The 18,636-nt window shown below is 40.7% G+C and overlaps 1 protein-coding gene across 1 annotated transcript in view; it reads right to left on the bottom strand.

Annotated features, from left to right (window-relative positions):
* The window catches only part of ANKFN1 (ankyrin repeat and fibronectin type III domain containing 1), a 171,293-nt gene that overhangs the window by 118,175 nt on the left and 34,482 nt on the right, over positions 1–18,636 (bottom strand). Inside the window, exons 2-3 of the mRNA XM_034412490.3 lie at positions 13,828–13,964; positions 1,402–1,604 (exon numbers count right to left, since the gene is read on the bottom strand). Of these exons, the coding sequence (XP_034268381.2) occupies positions 1,402–1,587 (186 nt within the window). The 5' untranslated portion in view covers positions 1,588–1,604; positions 13,828–13,964. The remainder of the gene's footprint in view (positions 1–1,401; positions 1,605–13,827; positions 13,965–18,636) is intronic.

The following is an 18,636-nucleotide window of genomic DNA, read 5'->3' as shown; positions in this document are numbered from 1 at the left end:
TCTTCAGGTTAGGGTTATAATGACGTAATAATCCTTCTATGCATGGCAGAATAGGATGAAATATCTTTACTCCTATTGAGTCAGTTTTTCTCACCTTCCAAGATAGTGTTTCATCTGAAATGTATTAGAGTATAATACTCTTCGTGCAGTTATTCCAATAGTTTATAAGGAAACATTCCAGTAAAAGACCACTGAATATCTGTTTAATAACCAATCACCCTGAATTTTCAGAAGACTGTTAGATCTGTTTTGCCTGAATAGCATTTTACAAAGGTCGGACAAGATGCCTTTGTGAAAACAAAAGATCTTGTTCCCTTTGCAACCCAACTGTGACCAGGCTAGCAGAATCTATTTCTTTATTTATGATCCCAGACCAATAAAGACAAGAGTCTATTAGATTATGCCAAAGAAATTCAGTGGTATTTATTTTGATGGGTTGTTTGCTTTTAACAAAATAGGAAAAGAAGTGCATATGGTAAACTTCTGCCAGGCTTAATGCATCTATCTTAATTAAAACACTCCCCCATCCATAATTTTTTTTAAAAAATCACCCAGTAATACCATTGCCACGTCCCTTTCTGCCCTTGGTGGATATTTTTTTTAAAAGTAAAAATGCACCATTCCCACTATGGAAAACTTGCCTATACATTCCTGATGCATAGTATATATGGAGAGTCAGTTTATAGTAGCTAAAGGCATAAGCTACAAACTATTAGATTACTAATCCCACTTTAGGCTTGAAGCCAGGTGGGTGACTTTGGGCCAGCCTAACTACTGAACTAACTACTACCAAAAATATAATTAAGAAAACTTCAGGGCCTTCTCTAGACAATTACCAGAAGACAATACTGACTCCTAGTCCAGAGGTTATGGGTGCCTGGTGCTCCAACACTGAAGGTTTTTAAGAAGTGCTTCTAAACCATTTGTCTGCATTGGTATAGGGTCTCCTGCTTGAGCAGGGAGTTGGACTATAAGACCTCCAAGGTCCCTTCCAACACTGTAATTCTGTTATTCCAAGGTACACACACACACACACACACACACACACACACACACACACAGAGAGAGAGAGAGAGGGGGGGGGGGAGAGGCTATTCTACCAATCTGACAATGGTGTATCTCACCCATAGAAGCTGTATTATACAATAGCTATGTAAATGACATTATACCTTAACAATATAATTTTCCCTCATATTTTTACTGGAAAGGTCTGTAATCATCTTCACTTATGCCTCCAACATTTCCCTGATATAATACTGAAAGAATTACATGGACCAAAATTTGGTGGAGGAAGTTGGCATCCCCTGGGTGACACTTGTAAGAACTACTGGAATTGAACCATGAACAGATATGACATTAAATTGTATGAATGGACAAATGCAGGAGATGCCAAAGACTTACCACTGAAGACTTCCGGAGACTTAGACGATCTGTTCGGGCTCTGAAATACACTTCATCAAAGGATGAGTGGCTTCCCTTCAGCTTCTCAGAGAGGTTCCGGTAGAGACGCTTGGCGGCATTGGGAGAAGATGGAGGGTTATTCTTTTTGGTCTGGGAAAGTTGTAAGCTCTGCATTTGCTGGGTCATTTTTCACAGGGCAGTTCCTACAAAAGAGGCAGGACAGCTTTGCTATTAGAACAAGGACACTCTTGAACCTGGCAAGTGAGTTCATTGGAAATAACCTATATTAGAATCTTAGAAATCTAAGTTTCTGCATGAAAACAGCAATTTTTGCAAACAAAAGAAGAAATTATGCCAGTGGTAAATATTCGGCCTGTTTTCAGCCTGCCTTCTCAGTCCCAAATCAAATTACTTTTGTTCAGTTTCTCTGGAATGGAAACAATTTTGAAATTCCTCATCTTGATTGATGCACTTGTTCTTTTTAATGCTGATTGGGGCCTTTTAAAAACTCTGGAGTTTAGTGTTTATCTGAGCACTATCCTATTCCATATTCATATTTTTGCTTTCTCTGTCACTGTAATTTCATTTTCCATTATTTTTTCTTTATTAGAGTCAATAGCCCAATCTTGAGAGTGGGCAGAGAAATCTGAAGTGCCAAAAGCATTTTTGGCACTCTGTTTTAACTGGTTTACACTGGGGGCTTTGACTAAACCATACTCATCCCATCATTTCATATGCTGAATTATATTTCAGATGGGATCCTTTCCTCCATGGGTGGGACCCAAGCAACTGCTGCCACCTTAAATAAATAAATAAAATTGCTGGTTCTGTTGTTTCAGGAAATTTTGCAAAAAGGGAAAAGGAACAACATGCCAGTGACCAAGTAAACTATGATTTCTCAGAACATTTCAGGAACTCTGTAGCACAGAGCGATGGGATGTATATTTGTCAGACCTAAGAAACTTGGTACTTCCATTTGAAAGAATCAAGCAACTGAGAGGGAAAACTTTGGCCAAATACCCGATGGAGCTGCTGTCCATCACAAGTAAAGTAATATCAGGCTAGAAGGAGCCATTGGCCAGCCTCACATTAGGACTTTCGCAATGTTTCTTTCGTGACCCTATCAAAGGGTGCCCTGCTTCTTTCTATTCTCGACACTGCCTATCCCCTCTAGTTTTCCTTTGGCTTTGATCTGATTGTGCTTCTTTGAAAAGGCAGGAGCAATCCACCATAAATGATTTTTGCAGAAAAAGAAAACCAAGTTTTTCAACATTTAAAATAAACACATATATTTTCTCATTGCTTGCACATAAGGAACAAATTTGACTTGCGCTCTAGAGACAGGCAACATTTTGGGGCAAAAGGGACACTTTTGTAAAGTTGTGAGTTTGGGGGTGGTCTAATAAAATGATACCAGGAGCGATAGTGGTGGGAGTGGGACTCACAAAATAAGGAGTTGATATTTAGGAAACAGCCATAGAAACTCTAGTTCCCCTGTGTAACAACAGTCTGGTTGTTACCTGCACGCACTTCTGGCCAGTTCTTCAAAGGGGACCAGGTCAAGAAAGAGACTCCACAAGTACTACTACACTTATGCTATATTAATATAGACTATAGTAACAAAATCTTGAAAGCCTTTTCTCCTTCCTTCCCTTTTATGTTCCAGAGTGCTAAGGCAGAGCTAATTTGAATTTCATCCCATATTCTTCCTGATCTGGACTTAAATCATATAAAACTATTGTTACAGTTTTTCCAAACCCATCTCTGTCGCTCTGAAGAAAGCACTGTGCTGTACTATCCACCCATTTGATGTATAATTGGCGTGTTAAGGATCACCCAGGTTTCAATGCTCACTTTATAATGGGAAAGTGAGTGTTTTTGTGTAACTTAATTCAGAAATTCAACAATGGAATGTGTGGGATGAACTGCTTGCTTAGAGTAGTGTCATTCCTTCCTTTGATCCAGTCCATAATGAAGTCCCAGCCTTGCTTTGATAACCAGGCCTCAGAAGTATTTCTATTTTTCTTCCCACTGAACCCTTCTCACTAATTGGTCATACAATTCAGCAGAGGCACAAGGCCTGGTACCACTCTCAACTTTCTACCTGTTAAAAGTGATTGTGGCGGATGTCTGAAACCTAAATTGGCTTAAATCACAAATAGCCTTGCACGCTTCCAAGGCTGGTGAACTATTGTAAACAGATGAATTCTCTAAATGGCTAACATATGCCAGGAGACAAGCTAATAATTGGTATGTTCATTGAAGAACATGCTTCATTAAACTCAAATGACAGTTTCTATAAATGGAAAAGAAACCTGAAAAGTTCTTCCCCGCACATGAAAAAGATAGGAGGAGTGAGAACAAAAAGGTAGGTGGAAGTTTATCTTGACTTTTTAAGATGTAGCAACTTAAAACATAGGAGAAGCAGAGGCAGATCTCTTGGTTATGTCCCTGAATACCCCAGTTATCTCTTGGCTTTAAAAGAGCTGTCCAATCTTTTCTTCATGAGATAGAGACAGATATATGCTGTCCAGAGTCACTTTGTGTGAAATTTATTTATTCTATCTAGATAGATAAATAGATAGATGGTAGATAGACAGACAGACAGACAGACAGACAGAGGGATAAATAGATAATTATAGATAATAGATAGATAGATATAGATAGATGATAGATAGATAGATAGATAGATAGATAGATAGATAGATAGATAGATAGATAGAAGATAGACAGACAGACAGACAGACAGAGGGATAAATAGATAAATATAGATAATAGATAGATAGATATAGATAGATGATAGATGATAGATGATAGATAGATAGATAGATAGATAGATAGATAGATAGATAGATGGTAGATAGACAGACAGACAGACAGACACAGGGATAAATAGATAATTATAGATAATAGATAGTTAGATATAGATAGATGATAGATGATAGATAGATAGATAGATAGATAGATAGATAGATGGTAGATAGACAGACAGACAGACAGACAGACAGAGGGATAAATAGATAAATATAGATAATAGATAGATATAGATAGATAGACAGACAGACAGACAGACGGATAAATATAGATAGATGATAGATACATGATAGATAGATAGATAGATAGATAGATAGATAGATAGATAGATAAATAGATAGATATAGATAGATGATAGATAGGAACATAGATAGATGATGGATAGATGGATAGATAGATAGACAGACACACTATAGAAATCTTTATCTTTCCATGTTTGAAAATAGATATTAATGTTCATAATATTGATTTCTATTTTGAAGCTTAGAATGGAACCTTGTTGTATTCAGCCCTCATTAATTTCAGCAGTAGATAAGGGTATTATTAACCCACCCCTTTAAAAAAAACTCTCAGGCTTTCCCCTCCTATACTATGTAGTTCTAAAGCAAAGTTCCTTTTGGAGATGGCATGTTATTACGGGCATTCCCATAAAGTAGCCCTATCTAGTTAAAACAACTCATCCTTTACTAAGAGGCAAGGTTGCTTCTCACTAACCCCTCTAGCTTCTTATTATGCTGTCTGTCACCTCATCTTGTCTTTGTAAAAAAATAATAATTCCTAGGCAAATGAACGTATGTCAGAAGAAGCCTGGCTTGCTGCCATTTCCTATTTTTATTTTTAAGGTGACTTTGGGGATCTCTGTTAATGTGACTTTGGGGATCTCTGTTTCAAATGAGAGAAAGCTGGCTGAGCACCTTTGATGGAAGGAAAATTGAGGGAAAGTGAGCTTTAGAATGAGAACTAAAAGAGTGGAAATGTTTTGTCAGGCTTACTGAAATGAAGACAGGGTACCAGGATGCGTACAGATTCCAGAACTAGAGTGATTTTGAAACTGACCAAGATGTTGGATTCAAGATTATGATATTGGCAGTTTATGAGGCAGAGTGGGAACCAATCAGAACAGAAAACCTTCTTGATGTTATACTGTATACCTGGAAGTAGGCTCCACATGGTAACAGATTAACAGAGTTGGAAGGGACCTTGTAGGTCATCCAGTTCAACTCCCTGCCCAAGCAGGAGACCCTACACCATTTCTGACAAATGGCAGTCCAATCTCTTCTTGAAAGTCTCAAGTGATGACGCTCCCACAACTTCCGAAGGCAAGTCTGTTCCACTGATTGATTGTTCTCACTGTCAGAAAATTTCTCCTTATTTCCAGGTTAAATCTCTCCTTGTTCAGTTTCCATCCATTATTCCTTGTCTGGCCTACAAGTACTTTAGAAAATAGCTTGACCCCTTCCTCTCTGTGGCAGCCCATCAAATATTGGAAGACTGCTATCATGTCTCCCCTGGTCCTTCTCTTCACTAGACTAGCCATGCCTAGTTCCTGTAACTGTTCTTCATATATTTTAATCTCCAGTCCCCTAATCACCCTGGTAGAAGAACCCATCTGCATATTGCTCTAGGGTAGATTATGAAGCCTTCAGTTCTCTAGACAGAGCATGCTTCTGGCAGGTCTACCAATCTGTCTGGGTTGGCCTCCAGTTTTAGCAATAGCTTTGGGATAGGCAAATAATTAATTTCCTTTTTGTTTTTAACTAGCAACCAAGGTAAATTGCAAAACAGACGTTTAACTCAAAACTGATTCTTTTTTAGGGAATCCATACTGTCTTGTCCTTGGTAGGGGTGGCCTAGATCAGTGATTCTCAGCCTTTTCTTCATCACCAACTCCCTTTAAATACCTTTTGTGACCACGGACCCCCAAGACTTAACTCAAGATTTAAATCATAACATTTCCTCAAAGTTTTGTGGACCCCCTGTGATGGCATCGTGCCCCCCCCCCCAGGGTCCATGGATCACAGGTTGAGAAGCACTAACCTTGATGGTCCCCCAAATACCTTCTATTCCTTACATTTAACTTTTCTATGAACTTTAAGATAATAGATTCAGTTCCTTTTCTTTTTCTACTTTCAAATTTTTTGTGGGCAACTGTTTCAACAGGTGTCCCCACACACTTTCTTTCTTAGACTCATCTGCTACCAATACACTAGACCAGAGGTGTCAAACTTGTGGCCCGCAGGCCAGATGCATCACGCGCTGGCCACGGCCATGCCCAGTTTAGCGAAGGGGGAAAAAGTTGTGACGACGCCATGATGACACGAGTTTGACACGTCTGCTCTAGACGATCATTGATTTCTAATAAAGTGATTTGGCATTCTCTTAGCATTCACACATGTTCTATTGAATGCTTAGGGTATCTCCTGAATATGAGGAACTGTTATCTTATTTTAAGTAGCTCAGTCTGGGTTCAAGTCATAGGCAATCATCTAAATTCATTTACTTCACTAATACAATATGATGAGGAGAAATAAATTATCATTTATCTCACCTCTAATTACAGCTACCCGATTACAACTAACTGGGGATCTGATGCTTTTTAAAAATAGGATGTGTAAGACATGCATCCTTGGAGAGATCCGTTACGAAGAAAAATGTAGCATCCAGAGCACCAGGTTTGATGGATGCTCTCCCTGTGGTTACATTATGTAAAAATATTTTATTAGGAAAGGTACTTTATGCAACCTGCCTGTAGTTTGCCAAAGAAATGGTATTTTTCTAGATAGTTGCCTCAGATCATGGAATCACTCTTAACCTACAACTTATTTACTGAATCAAATAAAAACATACAGTACAGAACTCACATATGGAAGCTACAATAAGATCTGAAGAAAACTTCCAATGCTACTTAAAAGGTGAGCTGTGTGTGGATAGGGAACTTTTTTTGGGGGGGGGTTAATCTTAGGCTCACGTTTGATAAGACCCAGAAGTGTTCAACATGCCCACGCAGGTAAGTGGAAAACAGACTAACTAAAAAAAGAATACAGATGTATTGTCTTCAGTGTTTACATTCTTGCAAAAACACAGAAAGACTGTTTTATGGTTTTGAGCATCTGGAGCTAGTCACCCTGCAAAGAAAACTTAGAATGCATACATTATGTGGAATTAACAACTGTGTAAATGAATTCCTAAGGGGAATGCTTTCAGAGGTTTGAAAGTTGTAAAGTTATTTCCATTTAATGTTATTCTTTCACCTCTATCTAATTCTAATTATATGTAGAGTATGGCAACTTATAGGCATTCCTCACCCAGAACTGACTAGAAGAGGGGCTGTTGCCCAGTGGCAGAGCTCCCATTTTCTGGGATGGGTTTGAGCTGGTGATTCCTGAGGAAGTGGGCAGGACTCATTTTGCTGTCAGCTTGGCCCCTTGTTTACTGGATCTGGCTCTCTTCTGGGTCATGAAGTGGCCAGGGAGGTCATCACCTATGATTGGGTCCACGATGAGGTACAAACAAACCTCTCTGACAGAGGGGATGGTGCCCCCAGTCTTGAAAGTAGCCCACTCCTCAAGGGGCCATCCTTGGGCCTAATGGTGTTCAGTAACTATTGACGTCTCCAATCTTTTCTTTTGGGGGAAGGTTGTTGAGAAGGTTGGTTCAGTGGTGGGTTGCCCCTGGTTCATACTGGTTCGCAAGAACCGGTAGTAAAACTGAGGGGAGGCTCTGCCCACCGACCCCGATGTCATCAGGAAGCTTCTGTGCATGTGTAGAAGCTTCTGCGCATGTGCATAAGCGCACGCATGCACATGAAGCAAGCATGCGTGTGCGGCCCCATTGTGAACCAGTAGTAAAGGTAAGTAAAACCCACCCCTGGGTTGGTTCGTCTGCCGTTGACAACCCTGGAGGAAGCAGATTATCCACATTTCAGGCAGGCTTCAGGTTGGACTTTAGTACCAAGACAGCTTTATTCATGCTTGCCAATCACCTATTGCTTTATACTGACATGGGCCGGCAGAAATCGAGGCAGAATAGTTAACAGTAACAATGTCCTTTAATTATTACTTCAACAACAGAATAACGTGAACAGTTAACTGCATGAACGGTGCGAGCGAGCGAGCCCTCATAAGCTGACAGCTCTTAAATACCCGAGCTGTCAGTGTCTAACCCAATCAGTGCCCTCTTACTTCCCGCCAAGTTAGCGCCCTCTTCTGGCGGCTGCGATTACGCATGCGCCGACTGTCAGGACATAACACCTATGGCAGAACTGAGATGGCGGTGGTGCCTCCATCTTGTGCTCCTTTATCTCTCAGTGGGTTTTGAGAGTGTCAACCATGGCAGTTTTTGAGTTGACTCTGTGGGTTAGGAAGTGGGGCCACCATTTTACAAAGGTTCTCCTCCTTTCTCAAGGGCTGTTTTCAGTAAGTGTTAATGTGCATGAGGGTGAGGGTGGGGTGGGGGTGGGAGAGATTGCTTCATCATCACTCCTGCTTGGGTGCTGCAGGATTCTATTCTGCCTCCCCTCCTTTTCAACATCTACATGAAACTGCTGGGTGAGGTCATCTACCAATTTGGGCTTTGGAATTGTCAGTATGCTAATCATACCCAAGTCTATCTTCTGACTCCAGTACAGCCAAGTACAGCTGCTGAGGGTCTGTCCCGGTGCCTAGAGGCTATGTGGGTTTATGTGATGGAATCTGGTTCAGAGTTGCAAGAGGGAGAGAGTCTTTCCCAAGGACCTAAGAGGCAAATCAGCCTGGAATCCTTGGCATGCAGGAACTGTATCTAATAGTTTTGCAGATTGTGCTTTAGTCTGGCAAGATTCCTGTCTATAGATGAGTAGTGATGAAGAAACTACCCTGAGTAAATCATCATGTCATTCTTGGTTCCTTGCTCCTGACAGTTTAGATGGGGAGGAACTTTTTCTAAACAATCCTATCAAAGACTGTGGGTGTTTGGACCACCCAGGTCGAGGGATAGTCCAACTCCTGGTCTTGAATGGGGTGGCACTCCCCCATTCAAGGATTGTCCACAAATTGGAGGTCTTCTGGGGCCCACAACTCCTGCTTATCTTAGCAACTGTTCAAAGTTACAACAATGCAAAAAATGTGACTTACAATTGGTCCTTGCGAACATCTCAGCATCCCTGTGATCATATGATCATAATTTGAGCACTTGGCAACTGCTGCACATTTATGATGGTTGCAGCATCCCGTGATCACATGATTGTCGTTTGCAAACTTCTTAGCAAATGAAGCAGAATTGATGGGGAAGCCAGCAGGGAAGATTGTATATATTATTGTACTTATGTGATGTTGTACTTGTACTTGCTTAATGACCACAGTGATTTGCTTAACAAGTGCAGCCAAACATTCATAAAATTGGGAACAGTCATGTGATGCCTCACTCAACAATTGCATTGCTGAATGATAAATTTTCTGGTCCCTATTGGGGGCATAAATTGAGGACTACCTGTATTCTGCATTTCAGGCAGAAGCCTTTTTCAGTCTTGGCAGGAGCCATAGCTGAACCTACAACCTAAATCCTTTTGAATGTGTGTGCATACACATTTTTATACCCGATTTTGTCTAAACATGGGCATTTCTATCACAGTGTACTTCTGTGCTTTATCTTGCATAATACATGGTCTCTCTCTTTTTTTTTTTACTTTGAGCATGCTTTTTAAAATTAGTGCTGAACTACAAAATACGAAGGTAAAGGAAGCTGCATTTTGATTTGCATTTTGAAACTGTGAATGAGGTAAACATTCAATTTACAGTGAATCAACCCAATCTCTACTGTTTCTTGTGAGTTGATAGATGGCGGAACTTAAATGTTTCTCCAGGTGTCCAATTCTGCTTTAGAACCACAATAAGGCAGGATTCTGAATCACGTCAGAAGTGGAGAATTCAGGCGAAGTATACTTTATTTATTTATTTATTTTAATTTGATTTATATGCCGCCCTTCTCCGGAAAACATTCTTCAGATCTTTGTGCTCCATCTAGAAGAGGAGCCTGCTCACTAAGAGACACGAGGCATAAGGGTACACTTAACTTTCATACGATCAATCAAACTGAACGGGATTGTTATAGTGCCTTGAATTACATCTTAATCTGCAGGAGGCAGAAAGTACGTAAGATCACGTTGAGAACATGCATCCTTGAACAGCTAATTTAGTAGCCTCACTCTGCTGGAACTGGGTATGTCTAGTTTGATGAAAAGAAAAAGTAGGGGTGGCATGATAGCAGTGTTCCAATATCTCAGGGGCTGCCACAAAGAAAAGGGAGTCAAGCTATTCTCCAAAGCACCTGAGGGCAGGACAAGAAGCAATGGGTGGAAACTAATCAAGGAGGGAAGCAACTTAGAACTAAGGAGAAATTTCCTGAGAGTGAGAACAATTAATCAGTGGAACAACTTTCCTCCAGAAGTTGTGAATGCTCCAACACTGGAAGTTTTTAAGAAGAGCTTGGATAACCATTTGTCTGAAGTGGTGTAGGGTTTCCTGTCTAAGCAGGGGGTTGGACTAGAAGACCTCCAAGGTCCCTTCCAACTCTGTTATTCTATTCTATTCTATTCTATTCTATTCTATTCTATTCTATTCTATTCTATTCTATTCTATTCTATTCTATTCTATTCTATTCTATTCTCTGACTGTAAAACAGGAATATTTGCCAAGGTCTCAAAGGATGTGCGACCCTTTTTATTTTTAAAGAATAAAAGTAGAAAGTTATGAATATGACAATCAGAGGGGGGGAAATCAAATAGAAAGCCAAAGGAAAGTAGAAGAAAAGAACAAAAAGAAGAAGCTTCAGGATATTATGGAGGACTGTGAAACCATCTGGTTATCTCTCTCTTTTTGTGTTTCAACATCTTATCACATTCTTTGTATATTGGATGAGGTTTATTATATGGGTTGCCCTTATTATCGGTATATACAGAGAGCTGAGCTCACTGGATATTTGCTACTGTTGCCTCCAAAAAAGAGATTTTCAAAAGGATGAGAGTCATTCAGAGTTAGATGAACCTCCTGGATAGAAGCTGTTCCAAACATGGACACTCACCTAGAGCAAAAGGACAGAGATTTTCCTTGCCTTTGTGGTATAGTTATGTAGGGTTTGCCCAGAAAGAATAATATCTGATTTGTAAGAATTGTCCCCTCCCCGATATTTTGCTTCTTGGAAAATCAGCAGCCGCAAGCCTATACTGGGAAGCTGCAAGGTTATTATGAGGCTCGTTGGATTTCAACACTTGAAATAAAAATGGCACATATATTTCTATAGATAAATAATATTTAGCACATCAACATATTCTGCAACTCTCTGGAACTGATAGGACTTTTTAAAAAAATGATATTTTACCAGTTAAACAGTTAAACACCCTAGTGTAAGTTAGCTTAAAGTCGTGATGGTGCAGTGGTTAGAATGCAGTATTGCAGGCTACCTCTGCCCACTGCCAGGAGTTTGATTCTGACTAGCTCAAGATTGACTCAGCCCTCCCTCCTTCCGAGGTCTGTAAAATGAGAACCCAGATTGTTGGGGGCAATATGCTGGCTCTGTAAACCACTTAAAAAGCACCATGAAGTGGTATATAAATCTGCTATTGTTATTGCTAAAGAACTTCAAAGAATGAAAGTTTCTCATCCTCTCTATCTCCATGTCCTCGGCTGTGCCTATCTAGCTCCTCCAAGTTTTATGGTAACCTATTTTAGTAACAGATGATCCATTACATAGTGAACAATATGGTATGCATGAGGATTTGGATGTATTTAACTGATTTATTTGGCACTTAACACACAACTGTATAACAGTAGTCTTTGTAAAACCTAATCCCAAAAGTGCTTTTCCAAAAGGCAACTGGACTTCCTTGGGTTTTTTCCCTCCCTTGAAGACTTTTCGCTTCTCATCCAAGAAGCTTCTTCAGTTCTGACTGAATGGTGGGGAAGGAAAGGATTTATATTCTTTGCAGTCATCTGGATGAGAAGTGAAATGTTTTCAAGGGGAAAAAACTCCAAGAAAGTCCAAAAGTTTGGAAAAGCACCTTTGGGACAACCATGACTTGGATGATTGAGAATTTCCAAAGACATGCAAAACCTAATGTAGTTCTAAAATCTAATGATTCCATTGTGGTTTTGTCTATGTGCAACATTCATCAATTGAGGAAGCCAATCATGCTTTCTAATCACTGCTATAAAATCCAACCAACTGTACGGGGGTGATGGAACTCAAATCTCTAGCATGGAATCCAAGCTTCCTTTTTCAGCTGGGGGTAGTCAAAGCTCTTAAACGAAATGTATCTCAACTCAGTGTTGAGATACATTTTGTAGAGGATTACTCGTTCCCCTATCTCCTTTCCATCAATTGCTTCCCAACCTTCTCTCACATTCCCCTCCCTCGCCTTCCTAAGAACATCTTAATCCTTTTTTTTCCCTCACGATTTCAACAAGCAAGAATGAGGCTGCTTTATTTTTTTTCTCCCGTTTCTCAGGCTTGCTAGCTGCATGAGCACATGCACGTTTTCCCCTCTTTGTCCTACTTTTTGGTACAGGGAACACCGAGGAGATTCGTACGGGGTACAGCAGATACAGTTGGGTCCTGAGCACCTCGTTCTGCAACATACCTTCTTCACTGATCTCACTGCTTGGTGGAAAGACAAACTGGCACGACTTCATTGCACAAGCTAGCCACAGTCAACACTAGATGGAGCAATGAGTCAATGCACGGGAGGACTTTCATCTCTGGAGACATCAGCTCTATCAGGAGTGGGTCCCAGGTGAGATCTGGCAATCTGGATGGTAGGCACCATCCCAAACAATTCCTCATGCTTGTGTTCCAGGCTATTCGATGCTGTAATCAGAGCTGGGGGAACGGTCAGATAGCCGGGACATCTGTGGAACGCAGCAGGGGGAACATGCATCTCAGTTGCTGACATGCTAATTGCATTTAGCCACCACTCTTTTGGTGCCTGTCCCTTCCGTGGAAAAATTTAAACATTATAGCAATCAAAGAATGATAACTGTAGCAAATATTTCAGTAGCTTAACTATTGCAGAAACCTTACGCTGCTGAAGTGGGGGCAAGGAGGAGGCAACCCTCTCTGCATGCTGCATTTCTAATCATCACTACAAATTAAGCACAAATCAACTCTCATGATCCACAGCACAAAATATAGACTGGAAACATCATGCCAATCAGACATTCTTTGGAAGAGGTAAGGATAGGTTTCTTATAAATACATAGATGTATCATATGCCAGTATATTCAGATAGGTATAACCTGAACGCTAACCGTCGGCAAAGTAAGTCTGTCTCCCTCATGCCAAGTAATTTCTACACAGTTTTCTAACTCAGCCTGGAGAGGGAATTTCCTAAATTTGGTGCGTGCATCAATCCACAGGGTATGTGCCAAGCCTATGCAACTCAGGAAAGCACTGAGTATCAGTGGTGGTTTAACAAGGTGCTCTGAAAGATACATGCACAACAGGTAGAAGGACATTATATAATACTACTATAAGGTCCATCAATTTGCCAGGTTTTTCTCTGCTCCCCCCTCCACATGTTCCCCCAGCTTTGCTTGCTGTAAATGAGAAGACATGCATGAGAAGGAATAAAAGATCACTCACCAGTGTTTTATATTATGAAGCTGAAGAGAAGTAAATTAATGGTCCACGGTGTTCATTCAGTAAGATCACATTGATTTCTCTAGTGTGATTAAGCTTCTGGACAGAGAGACTCCGGATCTCTTCCCCACAATGAGTGACTAATTAAAAACAAACATATATACATATTGGCTATGAGCAATTGCTGGAGTTGAAGTCTGCCAGCGTGAAAGCTTTTCCAAAACACAAAGCAAGGAAAAAGAAAGGGAAAAAAAATCCTTTGCAGCAACACAAGACAATATCCAAATAAACAGTACTGGATTCTTGAACAGTTGGTGCCCCCCTAGTACTGTAGCCGAGACCTGCTATCAAAGGGTCTTATTTGTGTTGTCAAGGAAGCCCCGGCTATATGATGCTATATGCCATTATCCTCTTGCTTCTCTCTCACTCTCTGTCTTTCACAACTGATCAGCCCAGCAAGCAAGTAGGACAGAAAAAAAAAGTAATCATTGTCCAGAGTAAAGGAAAGGGAATTAAAAAAAAAAAAAAGAGAGAGAGAGAGAGAAAACAGGATTGTAAGCAATTGCTACCCAGACAGATCAAATAGGCATTAGAATTGCCATTTAAAAACACTTAGTTTTATGTGAAATCCATAAGAGCAAAACCAGTCCAGGTCCTGGATGTTGGTCGAGCAGTTCACAATCCCAGCTCTCATTTGCCAAGGTTCAGATAAAGCTGGCTGCAATCCAGCCACAAAAACAAGACGCTGGATCCATCATACCGGGACATCTGCAAAATCATCCGACAGTCGGATCCTCCAGTCAGCATTAATTAGATTAGCTTTGAAAAGGTTATGAAATCAGTGTTGGTACCCTCACGCTGAAGCTGTAGCGCAAACCCCAAACCGTGCCTGCCACACTGCCTTAAAACTATACGATTAAGAAAGAAGAGCTTGAATAAAATGAGAGATTTTGGGGGAAAGCAATAATTCTAGGGGAAATAGGGTTGCAAGAGTGCAGAATGTGAAAAATGCAGCAACCCCTTTTTGTTTTGTGTTTTAAAATCTAAAATAAATGTAATGAAAGAAGGTATGTTATATGTTCTTGGTTTGTTGTAACCAGCCGTAAGAGTCATTTTAAGCACCTAGCAACAGAATAAAATTTAGAGCCTTTAGGACATTTGTTTCCAATCCTGCCATTTTCAATTGTCTGCCACATTACTTTATATTGTTCACGTGTTTTTTCTTTTGTTGCTCAGTTATGCAAGACATGATACACAAAGTCAATTGTGAGGAATCATTGGGGACGGGCCAGGACCCTATGAAACAGGGAACAATCCTATCTCAACAATTGTCAGCATTTTCTGAAACATTTGCTGACACACGTTCAGCGTTTCCTAAAATGGATTTATTCTATAAAGTGAAAGTGTTATATCCGATTCTCAAATCAGGATGCTTGAAGAGATAAGAGATAAGATTTCAGTGACTCTTTAGAGGTGCAGTTTGAATCTTAATCTACAGAGGCAATTGTGAATCTGCAAACTAGGACCACAAGTGGCACTTACTCTTATCAACCAAGCACTTTGGGACCAAATAGGCACCTAAAGAATCCACCCTCCACTATTTAATGATCATTGCAGGAGCATGGTTTCTCCATGGAAGACTTTACACTGTATTTTAACAAAATGGGAGAATGAACTGAAGGATATAGGCCACTGACACAGAAGCTCTATTTCGTCCTATGGAACAAAATGGATTGATTAGAATCCCAGCACTAAAGTAAAAAACAGAGTATCCCTAACTATTTTAAGAGAAAATTAAAAGACAGGCGTAAAGGTAAAGGTTCCCCTCGCACATATGTGCTAGTTGTTGCCAACTCTAGGGGGTGGTGCTCATCTCCGTTTCAAAGCTGAAGAGCCAGCACTGTCCAAAGACTTCTCCGTGGTCATGTGGCCAGCATGACTAAAAGCCAAAGAGGCATGGAACGCCGTTACCTTCCCACCAAAGGGGGTCCCTATTTTTCTACTTGCATTTTTTACGTGCTTTCGAACTGCTAGGTTGGCAGAAGCTGGGACAAGTAACGGGAGCTCAACCCATTATGCGGCACTAGGGATTCAAACTGCTGAACTGCCAACCTTTCGATCGACAAGCTCAGTGTCTTAGCCACTGAGCCACCGCATCCCAAAAGACAGGCATGGGATCTCACAAATATCTATGGAGATTCTCAGTCATCCAGGTCATGGCTGTCCGAAAGGTGCTTTTTCAAAAGGCAACTGGACTTTGTTTTACCTTGAAGACTTTTTGCTTTCATCCGAGAAGCTTTTTTAGTTCTGACTGAATGGTGGAGCATGGAAGGATTTATATTCCATCTGGTCACTAACACTCTCTGAACACAGTCCTTTCAGCAATTTCAAGAAGGTTCCACACCCACTTTCACTACTCAGGTGACCCTGAGGGCACAGATAAATCTCCAAGTGGTCTCAACAACTCTCAGAAAAAGTGCTAACGACCTGGTGACTGCAAGGAATATAAATCCTTCTATCCTCCACCATTCAGTCAGAACTGAAGAAACTTCTTGGATGAGAAGTGAAACATCTCCAAGGAGAAACAAAGTCCAGTTGCCTGTTGAAAAAGCACCTTTGTGATCTCCTAAATCAGGGGTCAGCAACCCGTGGCTCTGGAGCCGCATGTGGCTCTTTCATCCCTCTGCTGCAGCTCCTTGTCGCTAGTCGGCTCCACAATTGATAGGGCTTTCAGTTAGGGCAGGTAGAGGAAAAAGGACCCCACACTAGGAGGAGACTCTATGGTGGAACCGAACTTCCGGTCGGCTCCAGAATTGAATGGGGAGCTTCCAGTTAAGACCTTTGTGGCTCTTTGAGTGTTTAAGGTTGCCGACCCCTGTCCTAAATAAAGAGACGAGAACGTCCCTGATGAAAACAAGGCTTGCAAAGCTAAACACTACAAGATTCCTCTGAGTTTCAGAGGTAAAAAATAGCCCAGTTAGGCAACAGAAAGAAAAACTGAGGGGAAGAGGTTAAGGAACTTGGGAGAAAAAAACAAGAAGGAAAACTCCCAAGTGTGTGCAGGGTTGTGCTTGGTTTAAGACTCTGCAGTAGTGATATATCCCCATCTGTAGCCCTTGAATGTGTTTGACTGCAATTCCCATCATTCCATACCCATTTCCTGAGCCAAGGAAGTCTTCCTTATCATAATGCCCTAGGATAGGGTTGCAAAATATCCACCATCTTAAGTCCAAAGCCTGGGTTTCTTCAGGTTTTAAAAGGTAGAACGGGGTCCTTAAGTAACTGAAAAGCTTTGATAATATGTGCTTAAAACCATAGTTTCAAAACTTTGGTATCATTTTCACCCCCAGCACTAACATATCTTATTATAATATTTCATAAGTTGCTGGTCCAAAGTTCGTTTCCTTTCTCAAGTATGGAATCCCTTAAAGCATCGCAGGCAGACCTTTTTGTCACTCCCAAAAAACTACCTAACAAAGCTCAGTGCACAGGCGATGTAGCAGCTTAGCAGTTGCGGAATAAATGAAGGGGGAGGAAAGGAGTAGGAGCTTTTTTATCAATGGGAAACCAGACTCTGAAGCTCCAGCAGCTGCAATTAGAGTTACATTACAGGTGAGCGGAAGGAAAAGCACCTGAGCTGCTCAATATTGATAGCGTGGGATCAAAGGAACAAGGTACCAATCTGGGAGCATCACCGAAGCTCCTTGTGAAAGGGCCTCGAGTTGAAAGGAAGACTGAAATGAAGCTGTCTAACATGCTACAATGGGTGGGACCCAGGGGGTCGACTGCGTGTAAGGCAGCAGGTTCATTCGAGCATTCAAAGCTGCGAGGAGAAAACTTTGATCACAGAATCATAGAACTGGAAAAAGCCATTTAGGGTTACTGGTTGTAACCCCTTGCTCAGTGCAAAAATCTACCTTAAATCATCCCCTCAAAAGATGGCTGTCTAGCCTCCATTTGAATATATCCAATGAAGGAAAAGCACCACCATCTCACTGGATAATTGGTTCTTCTGTTGAACTACACTTATTGTCGGGATGTTTTTTCCCCCCTATATACAATGAGAATCTGCATTTGTATTTTTAAAATCATCCTTTATCCTGGGCTTTGGAAACACAAGGAGCAGATCATGTTACTCTTCTGTGTGATATTATTTCAACCACTTGAAAAGGGCTACAATATCTGTCCTTGGTCATTTTTTTTCCTCAAGATCATTCCCCACCCCCAAACTCAAGGCTAAGCTTTCCCAGTTCCTTTAATGTCTCATAATAGTTTTTAGTTTCTTGAGCCTCTTCACTGCTCTTATCTGAATGTATTCCACATCTTCTAAAGCACAAGTATCCAACCTTTTGGCCTGCCTAGGCTGCACTGAGTGAAGAGGAATTGTCTTCGACTGGATATAAAATATAAGGTATAGTTAATGTGTTGATCTGTATATTGACTGTTTCCTAATATGATTCGATTGCTTATTTGTACCCTCTGACTATCATTAAGTGTTGAACCTTTTGATTATTGATGAATGTATCTTTTCTTTTATGTACCCTGAGAGCATATGCACCAAAGACAAATTCCTTGTGTCTCCAATCACACTTGGCCAATAAAGAATTCTATTCTATTCTATTCTATTCTATTCTATTCTATTCTATTCTATTCTATTCTATTCTATTCTATTCTATTCTATTCTATTCTATTCTATTCTATTCTATTCTATTCTAAAATCACATAGTAATATTCAAAGCTTACAATCTTGAGAGGCCGCATTACAAGTTGTACATGTGGCCCAAGGGCCGTGGATTGGACAGGCCTGTCCAA

The sequence above is a fragment of the Pantherophis guttatus genome, chromosome 2 (genome assembly GCF_059756535.1).
Source record: "Pantherophis guttatus breed Tessera chromosome 2, ASM5975653v1, whole genome shotgun sequence".
Lineage (NCBI taxonomy): Eukaryota > Metazoa > Chordata > Lepidosauria > Squamata > Colubridae > Pantherophis > Pantherophis guttatus.
The sequence above is the reverse complement of the archived record's forward strand: the minus strand, read 5'-3'. Positions and strand labels throughout refer to the sequence as shown.